General features: G+C 37.2%; 3 protein-coding genes across 3 annotated transcripts; 1 reads left to right on the top strand and 2 right to left on the bottom strand.

Moving 5' to 3' along the window:
- Positions 1-1313: 1313 nt before the first annotated feature.
- On the top strand, positions 1314-1655 carry LOC135075969 (transmembrane protein 230). The gene has a single exon (XM_063970416.1). The coding sequence runs from the start codon at positions 1314-1316 to the stop codon at positions 1653-1655; it is 342 nt and encodes a 113-aa protein (XP_063826486.1).
- Positions 1656-2008: 353 nt separating this feature from the next.
- Positions 2009-5623, bottom strand: LOC135076081 (dnaJ homolog subfamily C member 21). The gene is made up of 7 exons (XM_063970536.1): positions 5157-5623; positions 4699-4843; positions 4369-4516; positions 4006-4220; positions 3564-3788; positions 2916-3269; positions 2009-2704 (listed from the first exon to the last, which is right to left on the bottom strand). The coding sequence occupies exons 1-7, from the start codon at positions 5345-5347 to the stop codon at positions 2162-2164; spliced, it is 1821 nt and encodes a 606-aa protein (XP_063826606.1). The 5' UTR covers positions 5348-5623; the 3' UTR covers positions 2009-2161.
- A 3290-nt stretch (positions 5624-8913) lies between these two features.
- LOC135075933 (uncharacterized) lies at positions 8914-18289 on the bottom strand. The gene is made up of 4 exons (XM_063970381.1): positions 18129-18289; positions 13370-13537; positions 10201-10399; positions 8914-9183 (listed from the first exon to the last, which is right to left on the bottom strand). The coding sequence occupies exons 1-4, from the start codon at positions 18287-18289 to the stop codon at positions 9112-9114; spliced, it is 600 nt and encodes a 199-aa protein (XP_063826451.1). The 3' UTR covers positions 8914-9111.
- Positions 18290-19370: the final 1081 nt, after the last annotated feature.

Here is a 19370-nt window from a genome sequence, read left to right as displayed (position 1 = left end):
TTTTTTTCCGAAGCGAAAGTCTTAATGGACGCTAATGAGGTCCTAATGATTCCTGAAAACGAAAATAAATGGGCCACAAGACTAAGACCCGACGTTGATAATGTCCACTTTTGGTAACTAGGTACTTAGGCTGAAGACGGATTTATGACAAAACAAAAAACAGGACCGGCTATTATGACAAACCTAAAAACAGGACCCGGGTCCTGGAGCATTATAAAGTTCATTTTTAATCACGGGCGAGTGTTACTAACTGCTAACTTTATTAGTTAGACCATTCTGGTGCAGTGGGCGGGCAAAAAATCGTAGCCAAAGTTAACGCAAGTGTATCACGCACTGTGGGCCGTTTCACGTGTCAGCTGCATCGCGCATTAGGTCAAGGACTATGCACAATCCGCAGTGTTTTGTATTGACGCATAATAAGCATTTTGGACAAAGCTCAGAAAGCTCTACTTACCAAAAAGAGTTTCATATTTTCCTTTTTTGAGTAGATTTATGTTGTATGGTCCCGTAATGCCTTTTTTCTTCGCGATTTCGAATAAGGACTTCATGTTTTAAAGAATTTGAGTTTTGTTGTTACTAGTGATTTTAATTTTAGTTTAATTATTTTCAGATATCATCCTTGGAAGAAATAATGACGGCCTGTGACTGAGATTAAGTTACCAACTTTGCTGAAAGGCAAAGTATGTGATTTCGAAATGTTTTTACTTCATATTAAAGGTAATTATTATTATGGAAACAATTACAATAATCTTATTGAGTATTGAATTATCGGAATGCTTAAATTAAGTAAGTTTTTTTTAATTTACAATTTATCGTAGTATTTATATTTATTGTAAAAAAAGTAAGTACGTTAACATTTATTTATCGCTTACAGAATTAATTAAGATTTATCGAGTGAGATTGTAGTACAAAATAAATAAATATTGTTTGATAACAAAGAAAACTATTTCAAATAAAAGCGGTATAAAATATATTCTGCTGCCTAAAATAATTTTAAGAAAGCAACTTCGTATGACAGCAGCTGTCAAAATGACAGTATTTGACTGACAGCTAGCTAGCCAGCTGATGCTTTTTTTGATAAAAATCCAAAACAAACAAAAAATCGCGTTTTGAATTCAAACCCCGATAGATTTTTATAATTGTGGTAATTCTATGTAAAGCCTGCAATTTTTTGTTTACTTAACTGACATCTATTTTATGGCACTGTAAGTTTAATTGAATTAATAATGTGACTCCAAAATTCACCCCTTCACCCGAAAATATTTATCAGTAATCTATGTATTTCGCTTCCAGATAATATAAGAAAGTTCGGAATGTCCAGATTCAGGTTTGGAAGACAGCACGAGGGTTATCGACTGGTGTCGAGTGACGACAGTGGGTTCTCAGACGCACAATTTGAAGTACCACCTCCGAAAGTACCATGGAAAGCTATTAGTTTAGCAGCCTTTCTATTTAGCGTTGGCACTGTACTACTAGTAATGGGCAGTTTGATAGTAACTGGCCATATAGACACTAAGTATTCTGACCGGCTTTGGCCGATGATAATTTTAGGTGGAATTATGTTCTTACCAGGTGCTTATCACATCAGGATAGCTTATTACGCTTATAAAGAATACCCAGGCTATAGTTTTACAGATATTCCAGAATTTGAGTAGTTTTTATCAAGTTGATAGTGGTTATTATGAATGTGATTCACAAAAGTAGTGACTTTTTATAAGTACAGTTGTCAGCATATCAGCCAATGCATTTTTGCTGCAAAACAGCTATATAACTTTTTAGTCTGATATGTCAACACCTGTACAAAATTATTGGTCTATCTTCATCTAGGTTATCACTTCATTCTTTGATCTTTAACACAATGCATCCTTTGATATTTTATTTAAAAAGTTAGGTGTGTGGATTTGTATCAAACCAAAGTATTACTACTTGTCACCTACAAAACTATGAATTTAATAAATCTGATTCTGATAATGCACTTGTGTTTTCTCTTAGAAAATAAAAGACAAAATAATTTATTAGGCATACTTTAATGACAGTGATCATAATTTTAATAAATAGATTGACAAAGTCACTTTACAACTTGTAGAGATTTGAAGAAAATCAGAATGATTCTCGATGATCAATTATACTTTTCACCCTATCTAAAATTCATTGCACGAGTTTACCTATTCGCCCTCTTACCTTTTTTAGTCTGTGAAAAACTAGTTTGAGGGAGTGCGATCGAGTGTCCTGTCTTTTTTAGATGTTCAAACAATTTATTCTTTGATGGGAAGTCAGTTTGACAGACAGCACACCTAAGAGTGAGAGCAGTGCTAGAATCTTCTGTTTCACTTGCTTTTGGTCTAAGAGGCTTCCTATCCATTGTTTTTTTGGGTTTTACATTTCTTTGCATTTTAGGGAGGATGGGCCTGTCTTTGGGCAAAGCCGATTCCCCTACTAATGCATCATCAGTGGGTGTTGTACTGGAGACTTCATGTAGATTTTCTGTAGATGTTTGAGATTGAGATCCTTTTTTCAAGTTTGCTTCTTTCTTGGCTTGAATCTGACTCTTCAGCATATTAAACTTCTTGGCTTTCCTACTCCTTGAGGGTCCTTCTATTTCATTAAAGCTCATCTCATCATGGCTGTCATTGCCCTCACTTTCTGGCATTGGTATAAACGATTTTTTCTTGTTCTTCTTCTTTTTCTGACTCTTTGGAAGGGCCTGAAATACACAGTTATACATTAGTCATCATAACTACCTAAATAATAAAAAACAGTTGCACAATCCCAAGATTTCAAATCCTAAATTTATATCTGGCTATGTCTAAATGCCCAAATTAAACAACCCTTTAGGCCACTAATAAATAGGGTTAGACAATATTTAGATTTTATAGGGTTTAGGCCATTAAATATAAAATAAGTAAATACCATACCTGTATTTTATCCGAGTCATCACTCAAAGTTTCTCTTAAATCATTATCTTCAATATCTGAAGTAGAATTTTCTATTGGATCCTTATCAATATCCGGCTGACCGTTGACTTTAGTTTCATCTGCTACATTCTTCACTTCAACATTTTCTTCTTCTTCGTCATCATTGTCAGATAACCCTAAATCTTCCTCCATTGACATATTTGCAACATTCTCCTTATGTTTCTTACTATTTTCGTGATTTTCAAATGATTTGATATTCTTGAATAGTTTATTACATGCAGAACAGTATAGGTTCCTCATAGTTGATTTTGATTTTGTTGATGGTTTGGCTGTTGCCTTTGATGCTTCACTTGCCTGAAATAGATATAATTAGAGCATTATTATTTCTTTAGATTTAGGCCCAGAACACACGGAGAAACGCAATTGCAACGAAACTGCTACTTCTAGTTACTTTTGAGTTGCATCTTAGTTTCTGCCATAGATTCCATTGAGAGACCACACATGACGCGACCATTTCAAACCGGTTTCAAACTGGTCGCGTCATGTGTGGTCTCTCAACGGAATCTGTCTAAATTCGTTGATAAGATTTTATTATGGCGCGTATTCTAGCCTGGCTGGTAGCATCATTCTCAAAAAGAAATAGCTTACCTCTTCAGTCTTAGAACTCTCTTCGTTACTACTCTCCATTCCTCCCTCACTGATGGTGTCGTCATCTGTTGACAACCCGAACTCTTCTGCCAGCAACGACTCAATCTCACTAAGCTTCTTTTGATATTCATCACTCTGAATGAAGGATGATTCACCCTCCTTTTTCTTTGCCTCCTCTATCTCTTTCTGCCTTTGTAATATCCTCTCCCTTCTCACTTGTTCTGCCTGAAAAGTTAACAAATGTTTCTCTTTACATAGCTGACTTATGATCTAGTTATTGTCATGTTGGAATGGTGGATTAAACTAGAATTTGTATGGACATTGAGGATATACCATCCACATGTTTGTTATTAAGTTTTGGATGACACAATTGTAGAAAAAGTAAAAACTACTAAGGTCAAGCAAAATAATAAGTTAACTAAGATACAATGTATTTATTTACCTTTCTCTTATTCTCTTCAGCTTTCTCCTGAAGGAGCTTGGTATGCTCAATGACTCGCTTGTCCTTTCTGCGTACAAAGCTCACCAACCGCCTGATCTCCTCATTCCTCTCTTTACGAGCCTTCTGCCTTATTTTGTTGTTTTCTTTCTCCATCAGCTTTATGACCCTACGGTTGTCACCTTGCTGTATTCCATATTGGTCTAACCATACATAACCTGGAAACAACATTGATAAATACAATTATTAACAATTTATTAAATTTATTCCCTTATCGTCCTTTTGAGTTCATAAAATTATCAGGGAAAACATGTCATTACATTTAGAATGATCCAATAAAGTGTGAAAATCATACTTTACACTTACTTTTATTAGTGGAGAAAGACATCCAATAAGCATAAAATTCATGGACCTCCTCATATGGTGTGGAGGAATCACCAAACTTGGGAATTTTGTTCACATCCTCAGGATCGTCAAGGAAGTCCGTCTCCTCTGCAGCTAATTTTGTGAAAACCTGTAAGTATAAGCAAATGAAGTGTTATTATTTAATTGGTATAAAGTTATTTTAACAAGAGTTGTTAAACTTGATAATTACAGAGAGATACAGAAAAATTAGCACTTTTTTTTAGAAAATTTGATTTGAAAAAGTTGGTGTTTTCTTTAAAATATAAAATGTCAATTGAATGTAATAATTACCTCAGAATATACTCCATAGAATCCTTGTGGGTCATCACCAAACCCTTTATAGCAAGACGGAGTAAAGTAGGGGTATACATCCAGGCTGTCATCGTTGTAAGAGCTGCCTGCCCCTCTCAGAAGCTGCTCCCGGTGGTTATCATACCTGAAAAATGCAAGATAGATAGTTAAAATATAACTTCTGATTGTAAAATTAAATAGTAATCTTTTAAATGACAAAATAAAGAAAGTTTTACAATAAGTTTGATTATATTAAAGGTAACAGAACAAAAGCTCTGTCACCATCTTAAATATAATTTCAATGCAACAAATAATATGATGCAACCATTATTATGTACCTATTCTCATTTCAGAGCCAAGATTTTGATACATTGAAATAGTTTAAAAATCTCTACAATGCAGAGTACAAAATTAGGAATGAGAATAAAAAAGGATACAAAAAGCATTATATTACTTACCAGGCTCTTTCCTGAGGATCAGAAAGTACTTCGTATGCATTTTGAACAAGTTGAAATTGCTCTTTCGCCTCCTGCAGGTTGTCTAAGTTTTTATCTGGATGCCATTGCAGAGCCATACGACGATACGCCTTCTTGATCTCCGTCGCCCCTGCCTCCTTCGCCACATTTAGAACTTCGTAGTGACACTTCATTTCAAAAGAACATTATTTTATGTGTAAACTTTGAAAAAAATTCACAGCACTCACAGCCTGGATTTTTTGCGAACTATAACCTGGTAATAGATAAGTAAGATTTTTACACGCCAATTAAAACATCAAAGGCAAAAACTTTAACTATAATAGATCAGCGGTAAAAAGGAACTTTATTTATGCATGGTTTTACTGAAAATTAATATCGATCTATTTTGAAGATTTCAGCGAAAAAGACACGACGTCCATGCTGTTTTATTTTTTAATGTGTGTTGCCAGTTTAATACCAACAAGTACCCTTTAGTAAAAAAACAAGTGGGTAGTTTTTTCCGTTCCGTTCCACGCAGTTATATGCAAATGATACGAACAATTTTGAAGTAAACTGGTAAACTTTCCGAGTTCTGACATTAAAACACTTACTCCATTCCAGTAGAGAACAATTTTTTTATATTCGGTAAGTCTTGCTACGTGAAAATTACTGAAATAAATATAATTTATGAATACACTTTGTTTTCAAAAATGGGAAAAGCCATTGACTCTTCTAATACAACTTTATACTAGTACGAAGCCTATGTATTTATAAATTCCTAAGGACCGGACGTATACATGATAATTGTTTTAAACATTTAATTTTTTACCTTTTACCTTTAATTTGTGGATATTTCTTCCTATGACAACACTAAAAAGAATAAACGTCAAAACGTTTTGTATCTGCTTTAGATTTAATATTTTGACAATGCGTTTAGTTGTTAATTGAAACTATTGTAATGAATTATTTAAAGGTAATAATTTATTGAATACTAAATAAAATAATAATTAATCATAATATTTTGTAATAAGGATTACATTATTCTTTTCAATATTTCCAAAGTTTCTTCCGAATTTAACACCTTAATAAATTAAATTAATATAGGTACAAACTTAAAGTAGACTCAATTAAACAAAAGATACCTAGGTTTAGGTAAGTATAGCCTGACCAGGAACATAAAAACCCTGGCATAGAGGCGCGTCAATTGCATTTGATAGTGCAACACTGAGTACAGTCGTACCTGTGTTAAATTAATAGGCTAACTTTATGTATCAGGATTCAGGATTACGGGCTAATTTGATATTTTCATAAATTAACGAAAAAATATTATTATAGGTAACCTGGTTTAAATAAATAAAATGAAACCATCAATCGAGCTAGTAGGATTTATTTTATTATTCATCAATAATCAAATTCAGAACTTGAATATTCAACTGCAATGTTTGCTCATGAACGCTTCAAACTCGGTACTTCTTTCCCAATTCCATAAAATTCAACACTTAGAAAGTGACAAAAAATTTTAAAATAGGTAGTTGAAACAAACCACAGCTAATTTTCATAGTGGACTGTACTATAGATGACCCACGCTGAACTGTCCCACCAAACTCAATGACAGGGGGGCGCTACCATCGTTCAACTATATGGTTTCCAACATGGCAAAAATCGGAACCAGCGATCCGGTATTGACGGTGGCGCCCCACTGTCAATGTCATGCATAGGACAGTTCAGTATTTTGGAACTATATGCGATAAACATGTCAGTCAATTTGACAACCTTTGTCGGAAACATTATTCAATGAAAATATTGTCCGAACCCTTAGTATTTCTCTTCGACAAATACTTTAACACATTGTAAACCACTTTTCTTTCACGACTATAAAAAGATTTTAGCAATTTAATTCACAAAATCAATTGCGCACATTTAAAATAAAGTTTGTTTACACTTTGACAGCAATAGACTGACATGCAAGGTGACATGACAATGAAGTTTTCAGTTACTGTTGCCATTAAAAGAAATTAGTACCATTAGTTTTCCGCAACATGGCGAGGGTTTTTATGTTCCTGGTCAGGCTATACCTACCTACCTTACTGTTACCTACCAAAAATTAATAATTAATTTGTAATTTTTGAGCCAATAATAGGCTGTTTATTCCTCATGGATTTAACAAACAGTACCACGATCCAATTACCAAGGAATGTAGAGACTCATGACAAACAAGGAATGGTGAAGTTGGTAACTTGGTACAGCAGCTGTGATCCTACTTATGGTAGGTAGATGGAGGCACAGAGGCGTCGTGACCACGGAGACGGGGCATCACCGAGAGAGTGTTATAGTTTGAAAATAAATTAAAATACAAAAAATAGGTAAGTACTAGGTAGGTCTGTCGAACTACGGATAAAATGGGATCTATGAAAAGAAACCCTGAACCCACAAGGGGGATATGGCGGGACCGCGGATAAAATAAAAGGGGGAAATACTTATGTACAGTAAGTAGGTAGATACTTTATGTGACTTGAGTAAATGGAGAATCTGAATTATTTATTAAAACCTATATATTATTTAATTTAAATACAAGCACTGCAGTGACTTTCCAGGGCCATAGCGTTTTGGAATCGTTCATTATATTTTTCAAGAATCGCCATCAGTCAGTCTGCAGCTTTTACAGCTTCCCTCGTGACGGACAGAACTTTGAATTAATTTTGCGAAAGATAATTACGCAAAAATGGCTCAGGGCTATGAACAGTGAGCAAGCCCCTTAAACCTTAAAGGAAACCTTAAAAAACCCATTTGCATTCCTCAGCATAATTTAGTTTTAATTGGACCTAAAGTTTATTCCGTTTTAGGTAAATGCCGATACCTCTGACACAAAGTTACACGTTATTCATGAACTATCTTTTGATAGCTGACCCGTTTGATTTTAATCTACCTGTTTTAAATTAATTGAATAAAGTGTGCCAGAACCGCGGAAGGAAGAAGAGGTATGACAAAAGGCAAGTAATTGGTGATAAACATTTTAAAGGTACCTAAGTATTTAAGGAGTTTCAAAAAACACGAAAAAATAATTTAAGGTCATTTTTATTTGCATATTAAGTTACAGATTAATTTACAATCACCATAAACATTGGAATATAATTATTCCTACCCCCCTAGACAAAACGCACTTTTTGATCGAATCGAAAATCGAATCCGTCAAAACTCCATACAAAAAAGGAGCTTTTCGACCACTTTGCGACTGGTTTGCGATTATAATTTGCACTTTGTCTAGACCCACTGATCAATTTTGCTTGCCGATGTTTCGTAATAAATGAAGGGGCGTTTGTTAAATCTCATAGAGAGCATGGAAGACCACCTCTTTGGCCTGCTTCGTTCTCGGATCATGTCTTCGTCCATAGCATCCTGTGGGATTTGAAATTATTTTAATATTGACCTAAAGTAGCAGAACTACAACTTGACTGCTGACCTAAAATTAAAATTAATAAAAAACTAAAAAAAATCATAAAATTCATTTATTTTTGCAAATAGGCTTTAAAAAAGCGCTTTTACACGTCCCAATATTAACCCTACAAGAACTTGATTGATAAGGAAGTCAGTTTATGAAAGAATCTCACTGATAAAATAAGCACAGTAATAATTACCAGGGCAAGTTTTCTTGAGTAAAATTAAAGAAAATCTAACTGGAAATGGGGCAAACCCTGAACCAGAAGCAGTCGGTATTGATATTACTGTATTGTTGGAATAAGTTGCAAGAAAAGGCAAAATAATTAATTAAACTAATTTATTCATATAGCATTAGAAGAAGTTATACACGAAAAATCATAATTATGTATCATTTTAGCCTTCGCAATTGAATAACATTAAACATTAACGCGAAATCAATAACTAAGATTAAGAGTATCTACAACAACTCAACAACTGAGACAAACATCTAATCTGTAGCAATAACTAAAACTAATAAACCCTACGAAATAGACGCTTGAGATTGAGTGCTAGAATCTGTCGAATCTTCCTGAAGAAGTCTGAATGTCAATTCCTGCAGAAAGTTAAAAATAGGTTAGATTGTAATTACTTTGTAAGTACCTGATACCTGTTAGGTATCAGGAAGAAACTTTTTTTAGGTTTGGGAGGCCTGAAGTTCGTATTATAATGTAAACATCAGACCAGAGGAGCCTCCAATATTCCTCCTCCCAGGGAAGAAAATTTCTTCCCTAGTCATTTACGAAATCAATAGGAAGATTGGGGGCGGTCCTATTCTACTCATAGCTATTCTGATCTAATCCGACTGCTCTAGCTACTCCTACTTAAGGTTCAGCAGCTTCTTCTCGTGCTTGATAGAATAATGTGTCTTATGCCTGTATGTATAAGGTTCTAACCACTTGGCGCTCTCCAAGTGCCCCCCCAATGACCTTCTCAGGCTTGGTCTAATGTGTCCTAAGTCTGTATGTATCGCTCTCGAAGCGCCCCTGCTAGACGCAGAAGGTGACCGGCGAGACAACTGCGGCTCCACTTGGGGCTCCAGCCACTCCTCGTACAGGTTCTGGATGGGCCCAACTCCTCCGACGTGGTGCGATAATGTGTCCTAAGTCTGTACTGTATGTATAAGGTTCTAACCACTTCGCTCTCGAAGCGCCCCCGCGAGGTGCGGAAGATGACCTGCGGCGGCTGTGGGTCCACTTGGGGCTCCAGCCACTCCTCGTACAGGTCCTGTCGGGGGTCCTTCTCAGGCTTGATGGAATAATGTGATCTAAGTCTGTATGTATAAGGTGCTAACCACTTCGCTCTCCAAGCGCCGCCGCAAGGCGCGGAAGATTACCGGTGGCGACTGCGTCTCCACTTGAGGGTTCCAGCCACTCCTCGTACAGGTCCTGGATGGGCCCATCTCCTCCGACGTGGTGCGATAATGTGTCCTAAGTCTGTATGTATAAGGTTCTAACCACTTCGCTCTCGAAGCGCCCCCGCTAGACGCAGAAGGTGACCGGCGAGTTAGCTGGGCTCCACTTGGGGCTCCAGCCACTAATGTGTCCTAAGTCTGTATGAATTAGGTTCTAACCACTTCGCTCTCGAAGCGTCCCCGCGAGGCGCGGACAGTGACCGGCATGCGGGTGACGACGGAGGGTGCCGGCGGCGGCTGCGGTTCTACTTGGGGTTCTAGCCACTCTTCGTACAAGTCCTGTCGAGGGCCTAACTCCTTCTCGGGCGCGGTGCGGCAGTTCTCGATTATCCATTTCTGCTCGCGAATCGACGGCGATCTGTTGACGAATTTGAGACATTTGACAATTCAAAGTAGCATAATCAGTTTACATAAATGAACTTTGTAGCAAATGGACAAGATTGGATAGATGGAAATTGTTTGAGGAAGGGTTCTGTCACAGTTAACCCTAATATGGCAATTATCCCTACCTATTCGAATAATCAGAAAGAAGTAAGAACAAATTTCACGGCGCGAAAGAGTGCGATTTCAGATTAAAACGGGAGCGAGTAATCGAGAGTCCAATTAACACGGCAATTAACGAGTTTCGGCGCTCACTAATTAAAGTCATACACGGCCCTTATTGGGAATTTGATTCGATTTTTGACACGCGTAGTGCAGTTTCGCGGAAAATCTCCCAATTTCAATTAACTGTTGAGTACTTGCTATTAATTGAGATATTTAATCAGGATGTCACCGTGAATGAAATGCTTGTAAATTCGAATAGAAATCAAATAAATGAGGACAGATATCAATTTTTCATATTGTAATGAGTAGTTACGCCTATAAAACGTATCTCAATCAGTACTACCTATCGTTTTCACACATAATAGTAGGCACCACTGGCAAGTGACAGGATCTTACTTCTAAAGTAAAGCCAACGAGTGCTAAGACGCTAGCCCTCAGTCACTGCAGGCCAGTGGCGGATTTACAAATTTGCCGCTAGTAGGCCATTCAATTTTTGCCGCCCCTACCTACTGACTTTTGAAATTCAATACGTTAGTTTAAGCCCGTTATTAGTATGATTGTGAACTTAATGATATTTTTGTCAGTTACTAGATTATTATTGCATCCCGCTATGTACTGAAGAGTTTAATGTTGACCTAAAAACAGCAGCATTGTACTAATCATAAGGTGGGGAAAGGCATGACTTAAAAATACCTACACTATAATATGAATACAGACAAAATAATGTGTGGTCAGTAAACATTGTTATTTGTTAAATATTTTTATTGCACTTAACAGTTTAAAAACAATACAAACAATTTCTATTAAAATATAACATGTTAACAATACAGTTAATGGTGACAGACAATGAGATCAAATAAGTTTTACATTATTTTCTTGCGAGATTTTAAATTTGCAAAATCATTAATTATCGTCGTATGAAATCTTTTTCATAAGTTCTGACTCTATGCACAAAAGAGATAAAGCATTAAGCTTTTGATTTTTGGCGTCGAACCTTAGACCAGGCATACGGCTAGGCAACGTAGTCGTGCAGGAGGATACAAGGAAGAGGGGCAGCCACCGTAGGTAACACAGAGTCGTTCAGGTGAGTGCCAGGAAGAGGTGCAGCAACCGCAGTTAAGGAACGGCTGGGACGAACAAGGATAGGCGCATCAAGCTCGTAAGCCTTGATAGGGTTACACTGGTTGAGGCGCTCCTTTTCAAGACTTGGAAGCCTGCGGGTAACGAGCCATTGGACGTGGAGAGGGTCATTAATTATACACATATTTTCTACTTTGCCGAACATTTGCACGAGAACGGTTTGTTCTAAACATATGAATTTGGTCTTATTTAATGCAAGATTTAATGCCCTTGAACCGTCAGGAAGACCACTTTTCGATAGGGTAAGTCCTTTACGCGGTATATAAGTATAACCGGAAAACCGAAAAAGCGCCCCTTTCGGGGGCCCCCACCACTTAAGCACAACTCCGTCGAAGTCAAAAACCTAGGAGAGTCTTTATGGGCAACCTATGAATGAAGCCATTAAAGCACTAAAATCTTTAGTAGGAATTATTTCCGATTTAATTCATTTTTGTGTTTAATTCTACTGGCCTATTGGAATATTTTAAAATTCATGATCACATAAGTACCTAAGTATACAGGTGTCCCGTAAATCAACATCAAGCTGGAACTGGGTGTTGAGGCAAGTTGTGCTGGTTATCAGAAAATATAAAAAAAAAATCTATGTGGCATATTTTCAAAATAATAGGCATTTAAAAAAAATCAAAAAAATCTACTCCCGGTGACGGTCTTTTTACTCCTTTTGCCACAAATCTTCACTTTTTCCAAAAATTTTTTTTGTTTTGTAATCCTGAATAATGCTTCTCTAAATTGTGATCAAAGTTACAAAACCAGCTGCTCCAGCTTGGATGAAAAAAATACATTATTTCCAAAAAAAAATATTAAAATAAAAATTTTGCCTAGTTTAAACTGTCTGTACTGATAAATTTTGTACTACGCGACTTTGGCAAGTAACGTCATAATTTGGCGCATTTAGTAAGGATTCCAAAATGGTATAACACGTCTTGGTAAATTATTGCTGCAATTTTCGACAATTTTTGTTTATTGGAAATAATCCCGTTTTTAACTTTATCTACCTTGGTTAAAAAATATTATTCTAATGTGCCCAAAATTCAAGTTTCCAGCTTAAGTGAGGTGGAGAAGCCAAGATTTTACCAAGTGTTATATGTACTATTTTGGAATCCTTATAAAATGCGCCAAATTTTGACGTTACTTTTGCCAAATGCGCGTAGTACAATTTTGTTTATTATTTTACTAGCTTTCCGCCCGCGGCTTCGCCCGCGTGGAATTTTGTCTGTCACAGAAAAACTTTATCGCGCGCGTCCCTGTTTCAAAAACCGGGATAAAAACTATCCTATGTTCTTTCCCGGGACTCAAACTATCTCTATGCCAAATTTCATCAAAATCGGTTGCGAGGTTTAAGCGGGAAAGCGTAACAGACAGACAGACAGACAGAGTTACTTTCGCATTTATAATATTAGTTGGGATTGGGATATGGATTGTGTATACGTATAAAATAATTATATTATTTTTTTCTGTAAAAAAAAAATAGCTAAATTTGCCGCCCCTCTAAATCTGCCGCCCTAGGCACTGGCCTACTTGGCCTATTGGTAAATCCGCCACTGCTGCAGGCCACTTCCAACCGGCCAATCTGGAAATATTTGGGGGAAGCCTATGTTCAGCAGTGGATGTCCTGTCCTGTGGTCAAAATGATGTTGTTTACCTGATGATGGCCGACAGATCAGTGGCTTTATACACAACTTTGGTCTTGGGATCGTAGAAGCCGTCGCCGGTGTCGTAGTAACCCGGTGGGATCTCCCGCGTAGGCTGATCGGCGGTGAGGTACGACAGTCCTGAAGGCTGCATTCCCTCCTCGTATTCTATAGTGAACCTGGATTGAAATAAAAATATGTATGTATTATGTAAGGTAGCAACAAGACATCGTAAACGTAGATTTATTTTTAAGTAGGTTCTTCTGATGGATTCTGATGTGCTGTTGTGTAATAGTTTCTAATAGTGGTCGATATAGGTGTCGATTTTGTGAATACCAAAAATTTATTACCCCATGAAACTCACACCATTATAGTTTGAAAAGGAGTTCAATGTTGTAATAAAATAAAATATATTTTTATTTCCCTTGCAACACTGGGATCATAATAACAAATGGCAGAAATTAAGTAACTTGCTATTTAGGACAATGTTTACCTAAGTAACAAGACTTACTAAGTACGAATACAGTAGTCGCGAAAAAGTTTTCATCACCCCATACAAATGATTGCTCTACCTCGACGACTATGTAAGGACCATTTCATCTCGTTTTACGATTTTGTTGATGCTCCCACAGTAAAAGTTCGCTTTGATTATTACAGTCGACATAATATAGCTGGGGATTAAATCTCTATCCGTGTAATATAACATTTGAAACGAAAATAAATAAATCATATAAACTGGCGACAAAATACCAGAGTTCAAAAGAAAAATTGCACGCAATTGAGCGATTTTATTCTTTCTTTTCCAGACGCTTTTCCAGCAATATTTTTTGCGTACCTATCATTGGTCGATGCTTTATATAATTAACATTTGGTAACCGAAATACAAATCCAGTAACACAATAAAAACAATGAAAATACGAGTTACTATTTGCTCATTCATTAATTTGTGCACATCATCAAATTTTTCACAACGAAGCGGTGTTTATTCGTGGGCTTTTCATTTCGTTAAATATGAGTGACTAAATATTGAGGTAGCTTAATAATCCCATTTTTCGGTTGAAACAAAGAACCCAGACGGGCGTGTTGAAAAAGGGTTTATTAAAATATCGCGGCTACACACTTAGGCGGTTATCACACTGCGCCGCGCTCCGCCGCGGAGCGCGTGATTTCATATAAAAAATCACGCGAGCAGACGCGTTGTCAGTGTAAAGTGCCACGCATATATAGTGATCTGTGTTTTCTATACAAACTGAGGTATTTGCATACAATGATTAAATCTGTCGTCCCGCGCTCCGCGACGGAGCGCGGCGCAGTGTGATAACCGCCTTAATCCCTGTATTACCAGGCCTGTTCATCTCCGCGAGTTTACATCGAAAACAAAACACGCACGATGGCCCACCTACAGGATACTATTCGACAAGGCCTAACATACGAGCGAACATTGACTCACGCACGCGTATTCTTGTGTATGATGGAAGAAAATAAAGCGGCGTTTACCCGTGGTCCCCCCAACATGTCCCCCTGGTGGTCCACGGGTAATTTTTTTTACCCGTTGTCCCACCGTTCTGAACAGTGTTTGCCAGTGGGTCTACGGGTAATTTATTTTAACCATGGTCCCACCGCACTAAGTGGCAAACATTGCATGTCACCTATGTCTGGGATGAAATATCAAACGCCGAGAAGGATATGAGTGACTTTAACCCACATGTGTGATGTGAAGATAGTATAAAGATATTATAGTGCCGTACCTACCTATAATTATTTTCTATATTAATTATAGATTTTTTTGTAATATTATAGATACCTAGGCTAGGTGACAAGCAATGTTTGCCACTTAGTGCGGTGGGACCATGGTTAAAATAAATTACCCGTAGACCCACTGGCAAACACTGTTCAGAACGGTGGGACAACGGGTAAAAAAAATTACCCGTGGACCCACCAGGGGGACATGTTGGGGGGACCACGGGTAAACGCCGAAATAAAGAAAATGGTGTACTAAATACTGTGCAGTCTTTAACTGCCTAAATAATAATAAAAACACAGAATGTATTTTTTTAAATTGCCTCAAGACACTGAGAGGTAAATAAGTAGTTAATATTATTCATGATAATTTGTATTTCTTCCGCCATTTTCCGCAGTTTGGCACCTCACGTCACATCATTTTACCGAAGTCAGCCCTATAGCTTCGGCGCAGTGCCGATCACTGACGTTTGTCAACAAAATGGTGCTTGACTCTAGAGACAGGCTAAATTACACCATATTGTTAATGACATTGAGCATACATTTTTTTAAATACCTTCGCGAAGTAAAACTTCTGTACGTAGTACTTATTATTATTCTGTGGTATTACTAAGTACCCAAAGTGTGAGCAATGAGCATTTGAATCCTAAGCTTATGAGGCTTTCTGATGTAGGTATCATGAAAAAGGATAACATTACGATTCCTACAAGAGGTAATAAAGAATATCATTTTTAATGCAAGTAATATCGTAAGAGTTTTCTTACGGAATAACGTAGATAGAACGTTATTCTTGCGTACCTACATTCGCTCAGAGTTCATAATATAGGTTTTTACAACATCGTAAATACTACAAAAAATATTAAATTGATATACTGTATTTTATTGTGCGTAATTTAATTTGTTTTTTGATGTAGAAGGTAAGTAAATAAACTCCATTTATAACGAAAAATTATAGTGAAACGTTTCGAAGCAAACAATTTATGCTAACCATTTACAAGGCGCGATGAGAAGTTATTTTCAGAAGACTACATTTACCAATTTAACATCCAAATGCGGGGTAAATAATTTAGTAGGTATTTCTTTTCACAAAAGAGATTTCTTCAGAAAATGTGTACGTAAAAATATTCAGTTTTCTGTAACTTCATAAATAGGTTAGGTTTAATTGATGACCTACATACAGCCTTGAATATTGCTAAGAACAAAAATTACATGAATAATTTTCATTTATAACTTCTGCAGCCTTTCGTTCAGTAATAGAATTGACTTCATCAAAGCTCGCCGTTAGTTTTCAGTTCATTCATGCAGATTGAATTGGCGACTCTAAATATTTTACACCACGAGCGGACTATTGGGCGACGCAATCAATTCTTGGATTGATGTTGACTCTACAGCGACTCTACAGCTTTTAAAAAGCAAAAGGCTTTTAGCGGTGTTATAAACTTGTGCCTTGTACCTATTAAAGGCCTGCATATTTACGACATGTGACGTGAAATGACATTAGTACTCTCAGTCCCCAGTTCGTACATTAGGGAGCTAAATTCCATTTTTAATTCAATTCCGTGAATGCTAGACCATTAGCGTGTCGCCGTGAACATGCCGCTATAAAACCTACATTACGCATTTAATTTTTGACTGTAAGGATTATTTTGTAAATAAGTGTAGGTCTAAAAGAGCCGAGGATTGTTAATTACACTATTAGAGCGGCAAAAAGCTTATTTTGCAACTTATAATGATGACGTCATTTGCCATCTACGGTCTTCAACTAACCTAAACGTAGTAGATTAGACGACTAAATAAATAACGGACTAGATACTTACTTAAATACCGACATAGGAATACTTAAGCCATAGCGTCAATTATTTGTTCTCCGCGGGATTCAAACTAGCGACCACTTTGTGGTCCGATATGCAAACCACTGGACTAGACTAGGCAGACACCGTAAGTTGTTCAAGTAATGGACCGTTTACGATAAACATAAGCAATCCGTTAGACGAGATTAATAAAAAGTGGCTTGAAGAAGCATTAAAAGCTTTACCAAGAAAATTTACATAGGCGGAAATATGGAATTCATAGTATACACTCAAAACGATGGATAACAGAACTGAGCTTTTTCATTTTAAAAATAACTCGAGCAAACTTTTGTATCTAATAGTAATAATAATTGAAACAGAAAAACAATTTGTAGTGAGTTAAGTTAATCTTCTCATTGGTTATGAAATTCATAACTTTTTAATATACTTAGCAGTGCAGTAACTTTTGCTTGTTTAAAGTAGTTATCCTCAAATTGATGTATCAAATCCTCTCAATTACTCACTGAGTGTGTCGGAATCAAGAATAAAAGAGGTCGGAACAAACTTTCCTTGATTTGGGATCGTACCCTAAACTTTGCGAGGATTTATTCAAATTAAAAATTACCATTACCTGAATGATACGAAAATGCGTCCCTTTGGATACCTTTTTATGGATTGAGACAAAGTTAACTTGACACTTTAATCTTATCTCTAAAAGGTAAACATTGTTTGCGGTAGCTTTTTACTTTATTGCAAACATTTTGGAGTTACTTCAGAAACGGATGGAAAATGAAAGAGCATTTAAATTTTTTTAACTTCTCACGGGGTTATTGCACAGGACAGGCTTTTAGTCATTTAAAATATTATGTTTATTAGAGCAGGACTTTAAGCTTCTATTGCAGCATGACAAAGTAATCATGTTTCCTTCCAGTTAAAACAAAAATTACCTTGATCCAATCACTTGTACTCCCAATCATCGACTATGCTGATGTGTGTTACCCTGACTTGAATCAAGATCTCCTTACAAAGCTAGATCGACTGATCAACAACGCCATTCGTTTCATTTTCTGTTTGCGCAAATACGACCACATCTCCGCTTACCGATCTCAGCTACAATGGCTGCCTCTCCCACTTCGACGCAAAGTCAGAATCTTATGTACTCTTTTCTCGATCCTGAATGATCCAAATTCCCCATCTTATCTCAAGTCACAGTTCACTCTTCTCAGTTCAACGCACTCACGTCAGCTCCGTTCTTCTAATAAGTCTGTCCTTTCCACCCCTCTTCACCGAACTGGTTTTCTCTCCGACTCCTTCCGTCTCCAGGCCATAAGGCTCTGGAATTCTCTGCCTGAAGATATCAGGCAAGCCTCTAGCAAGTTTTCGTTCAAAAAATCTGTCCATAACCACTTTCTCCAAATGTTATCATCTTCATGAATGGTTTCTGTTTTAACTTATCGTCATCCATCATTATATCTATCATCTTAGTATGTATTTATTTATTATATTATTTTATATATTATTTATGTATGTGTATATGTAGCTTATTTGTTTTGCCGTCGCTTTGTTTTATTTAATTTTTTTTTTTTTTTTGTTATACCGCCAAACTAATTTTTCTGCATAACCCAAAGGTAAACTGGATGAGAATGCCTTATGGCATTAAGTTCGCCTAATGTTAATATTTTTGGCATTGAAGTATAAATAAATAAATAAATGTTAGTGGAAATAATAGTGACCATTGTAAAGCTTTTCTATCTGGAATATTTCTTGATTTGGTATAGTTTTTTAACAGATAGTAGAGCAGTGAACAGTCAGAAGAACAGTGTACTGACCTCCGGCATGCGGCAGTACTTCCAGTCGTCGTCGCTGTACTCCAGTACATCAGCGTCCGCTTCGTCAGCAGCCCACGCTTCTACTTACCCCGCAAGATGGCCCCACATAGGCACCGCAGCACAACAGTGTACTAACCTCCTATCAGGCATGCGGCAGTACTTCCAGTCGTCGTCGCTATACTCCAGTCCGTCAGCGAACATCAGCGTCCTCTCCGTAAGCAGCCCACGCTTCCATTTGCCCCGCAAGATGGCGCCACACAGGTGCCTCATAAGAACAGTGTACTAACCTCCTGTCCGGCATGCGACAGTACTTCCAGTCGTCGTCGCTGTACTCCAGTCCGTCAGCGAACATAAGCGTTCGTTCAGTCAGCAGCCCGCGTTTCCACTTGCCCCGCAAGATGGCGTTACAGGTGCCTGATAAGACCAGTGTACTAACCTCCTATCCGGCATGCGACAGTACTTCCAGTCGTCGTCGCTGTACTCCAGTCCGTCAGCGAACATCAAAGTCCGTTCAGTCAGCAGCCCGCGCTTCCACTTGCCCCGCAAGATGGCGCTACAGGTGCCTCATAAGAACAGTGTACTAACCTCCTGTCCGGCATGCGGCAGTACTTCCAGTCGTCGTCGCTGTACTCCAGTCCGTCAGCGAACATCAA

The sequence above is a fragment of the Ostrinia nubilalis genome, chromosome 11 (assembly GCF_963855985.1).
Source record: "Ostrinia nubilalis chromosome 11, ilOstNubi1.1, whole genome shotgun sequence".
NCBI classification, from domain to species: Eukaryota; Metazoa; Arthropoda; class Insecta; order Lepidoptera; family Crambidae; genus Ostrinia; species Ostrinia nubilalis.
The sequence above is the reverse complement of the archived record's forward strand: the minus strand, read 5'-3'. Positions and strand labels throughout refer to the sequence as shown.

Bases quoted from the DNA above. Each gene is read 5' to 3' on its own strand.
- LOC135075969 (XM_063970416.1), top strand. From the start codon at position 1,314: ATGTCCAGATTCAGGTTTGGAAGACAGCACGAGGGTTATCGACTGGTG.
- LOC135076081 (XM_063970536.1), bottom strand. From the start codon at position 5,347: ATGAAGTGTCACTACGAAGTTCTAAATGTGGCGAAGGAGGCAGGGGCG. The intron at 4,844-5,156 runs GTAAGTAATATA...TGCATTTTTCAG, and splicing joins GATCCTCAGGAAAGAGCCTG to GTATGATAACCACCGGGAGC. The intron at 3,270-3,563 runs GTAAGCTATTTC...TATCTATTTCAG, and splicing joins AGAGTTCTAAGACTGAAGAG to GCAAGTGAAGCATCAAAGGC.
- LOC135075933 (XM_063970381.1), bottom strand. From the start codon at position 18,289: ATGGACAGATTTTTTGAACGAAAACTTGCTAGAGGCTTGCCTGATATC. The intron at 10,400-13,369 runs GTAAACAACATC...ATTCGTCAACAG, and splicing joins GATCTGTCGGCCATCATCAG to ATCGCCGTCGATTCGCGAGC. The intron at 9,184-10,200 runs GTTAGAACCTAA...AACTTTCTGCAG, and splicing joins GACGCTTCGAGAGCGAAGTG to GAATTGACATTCAGACTTCT.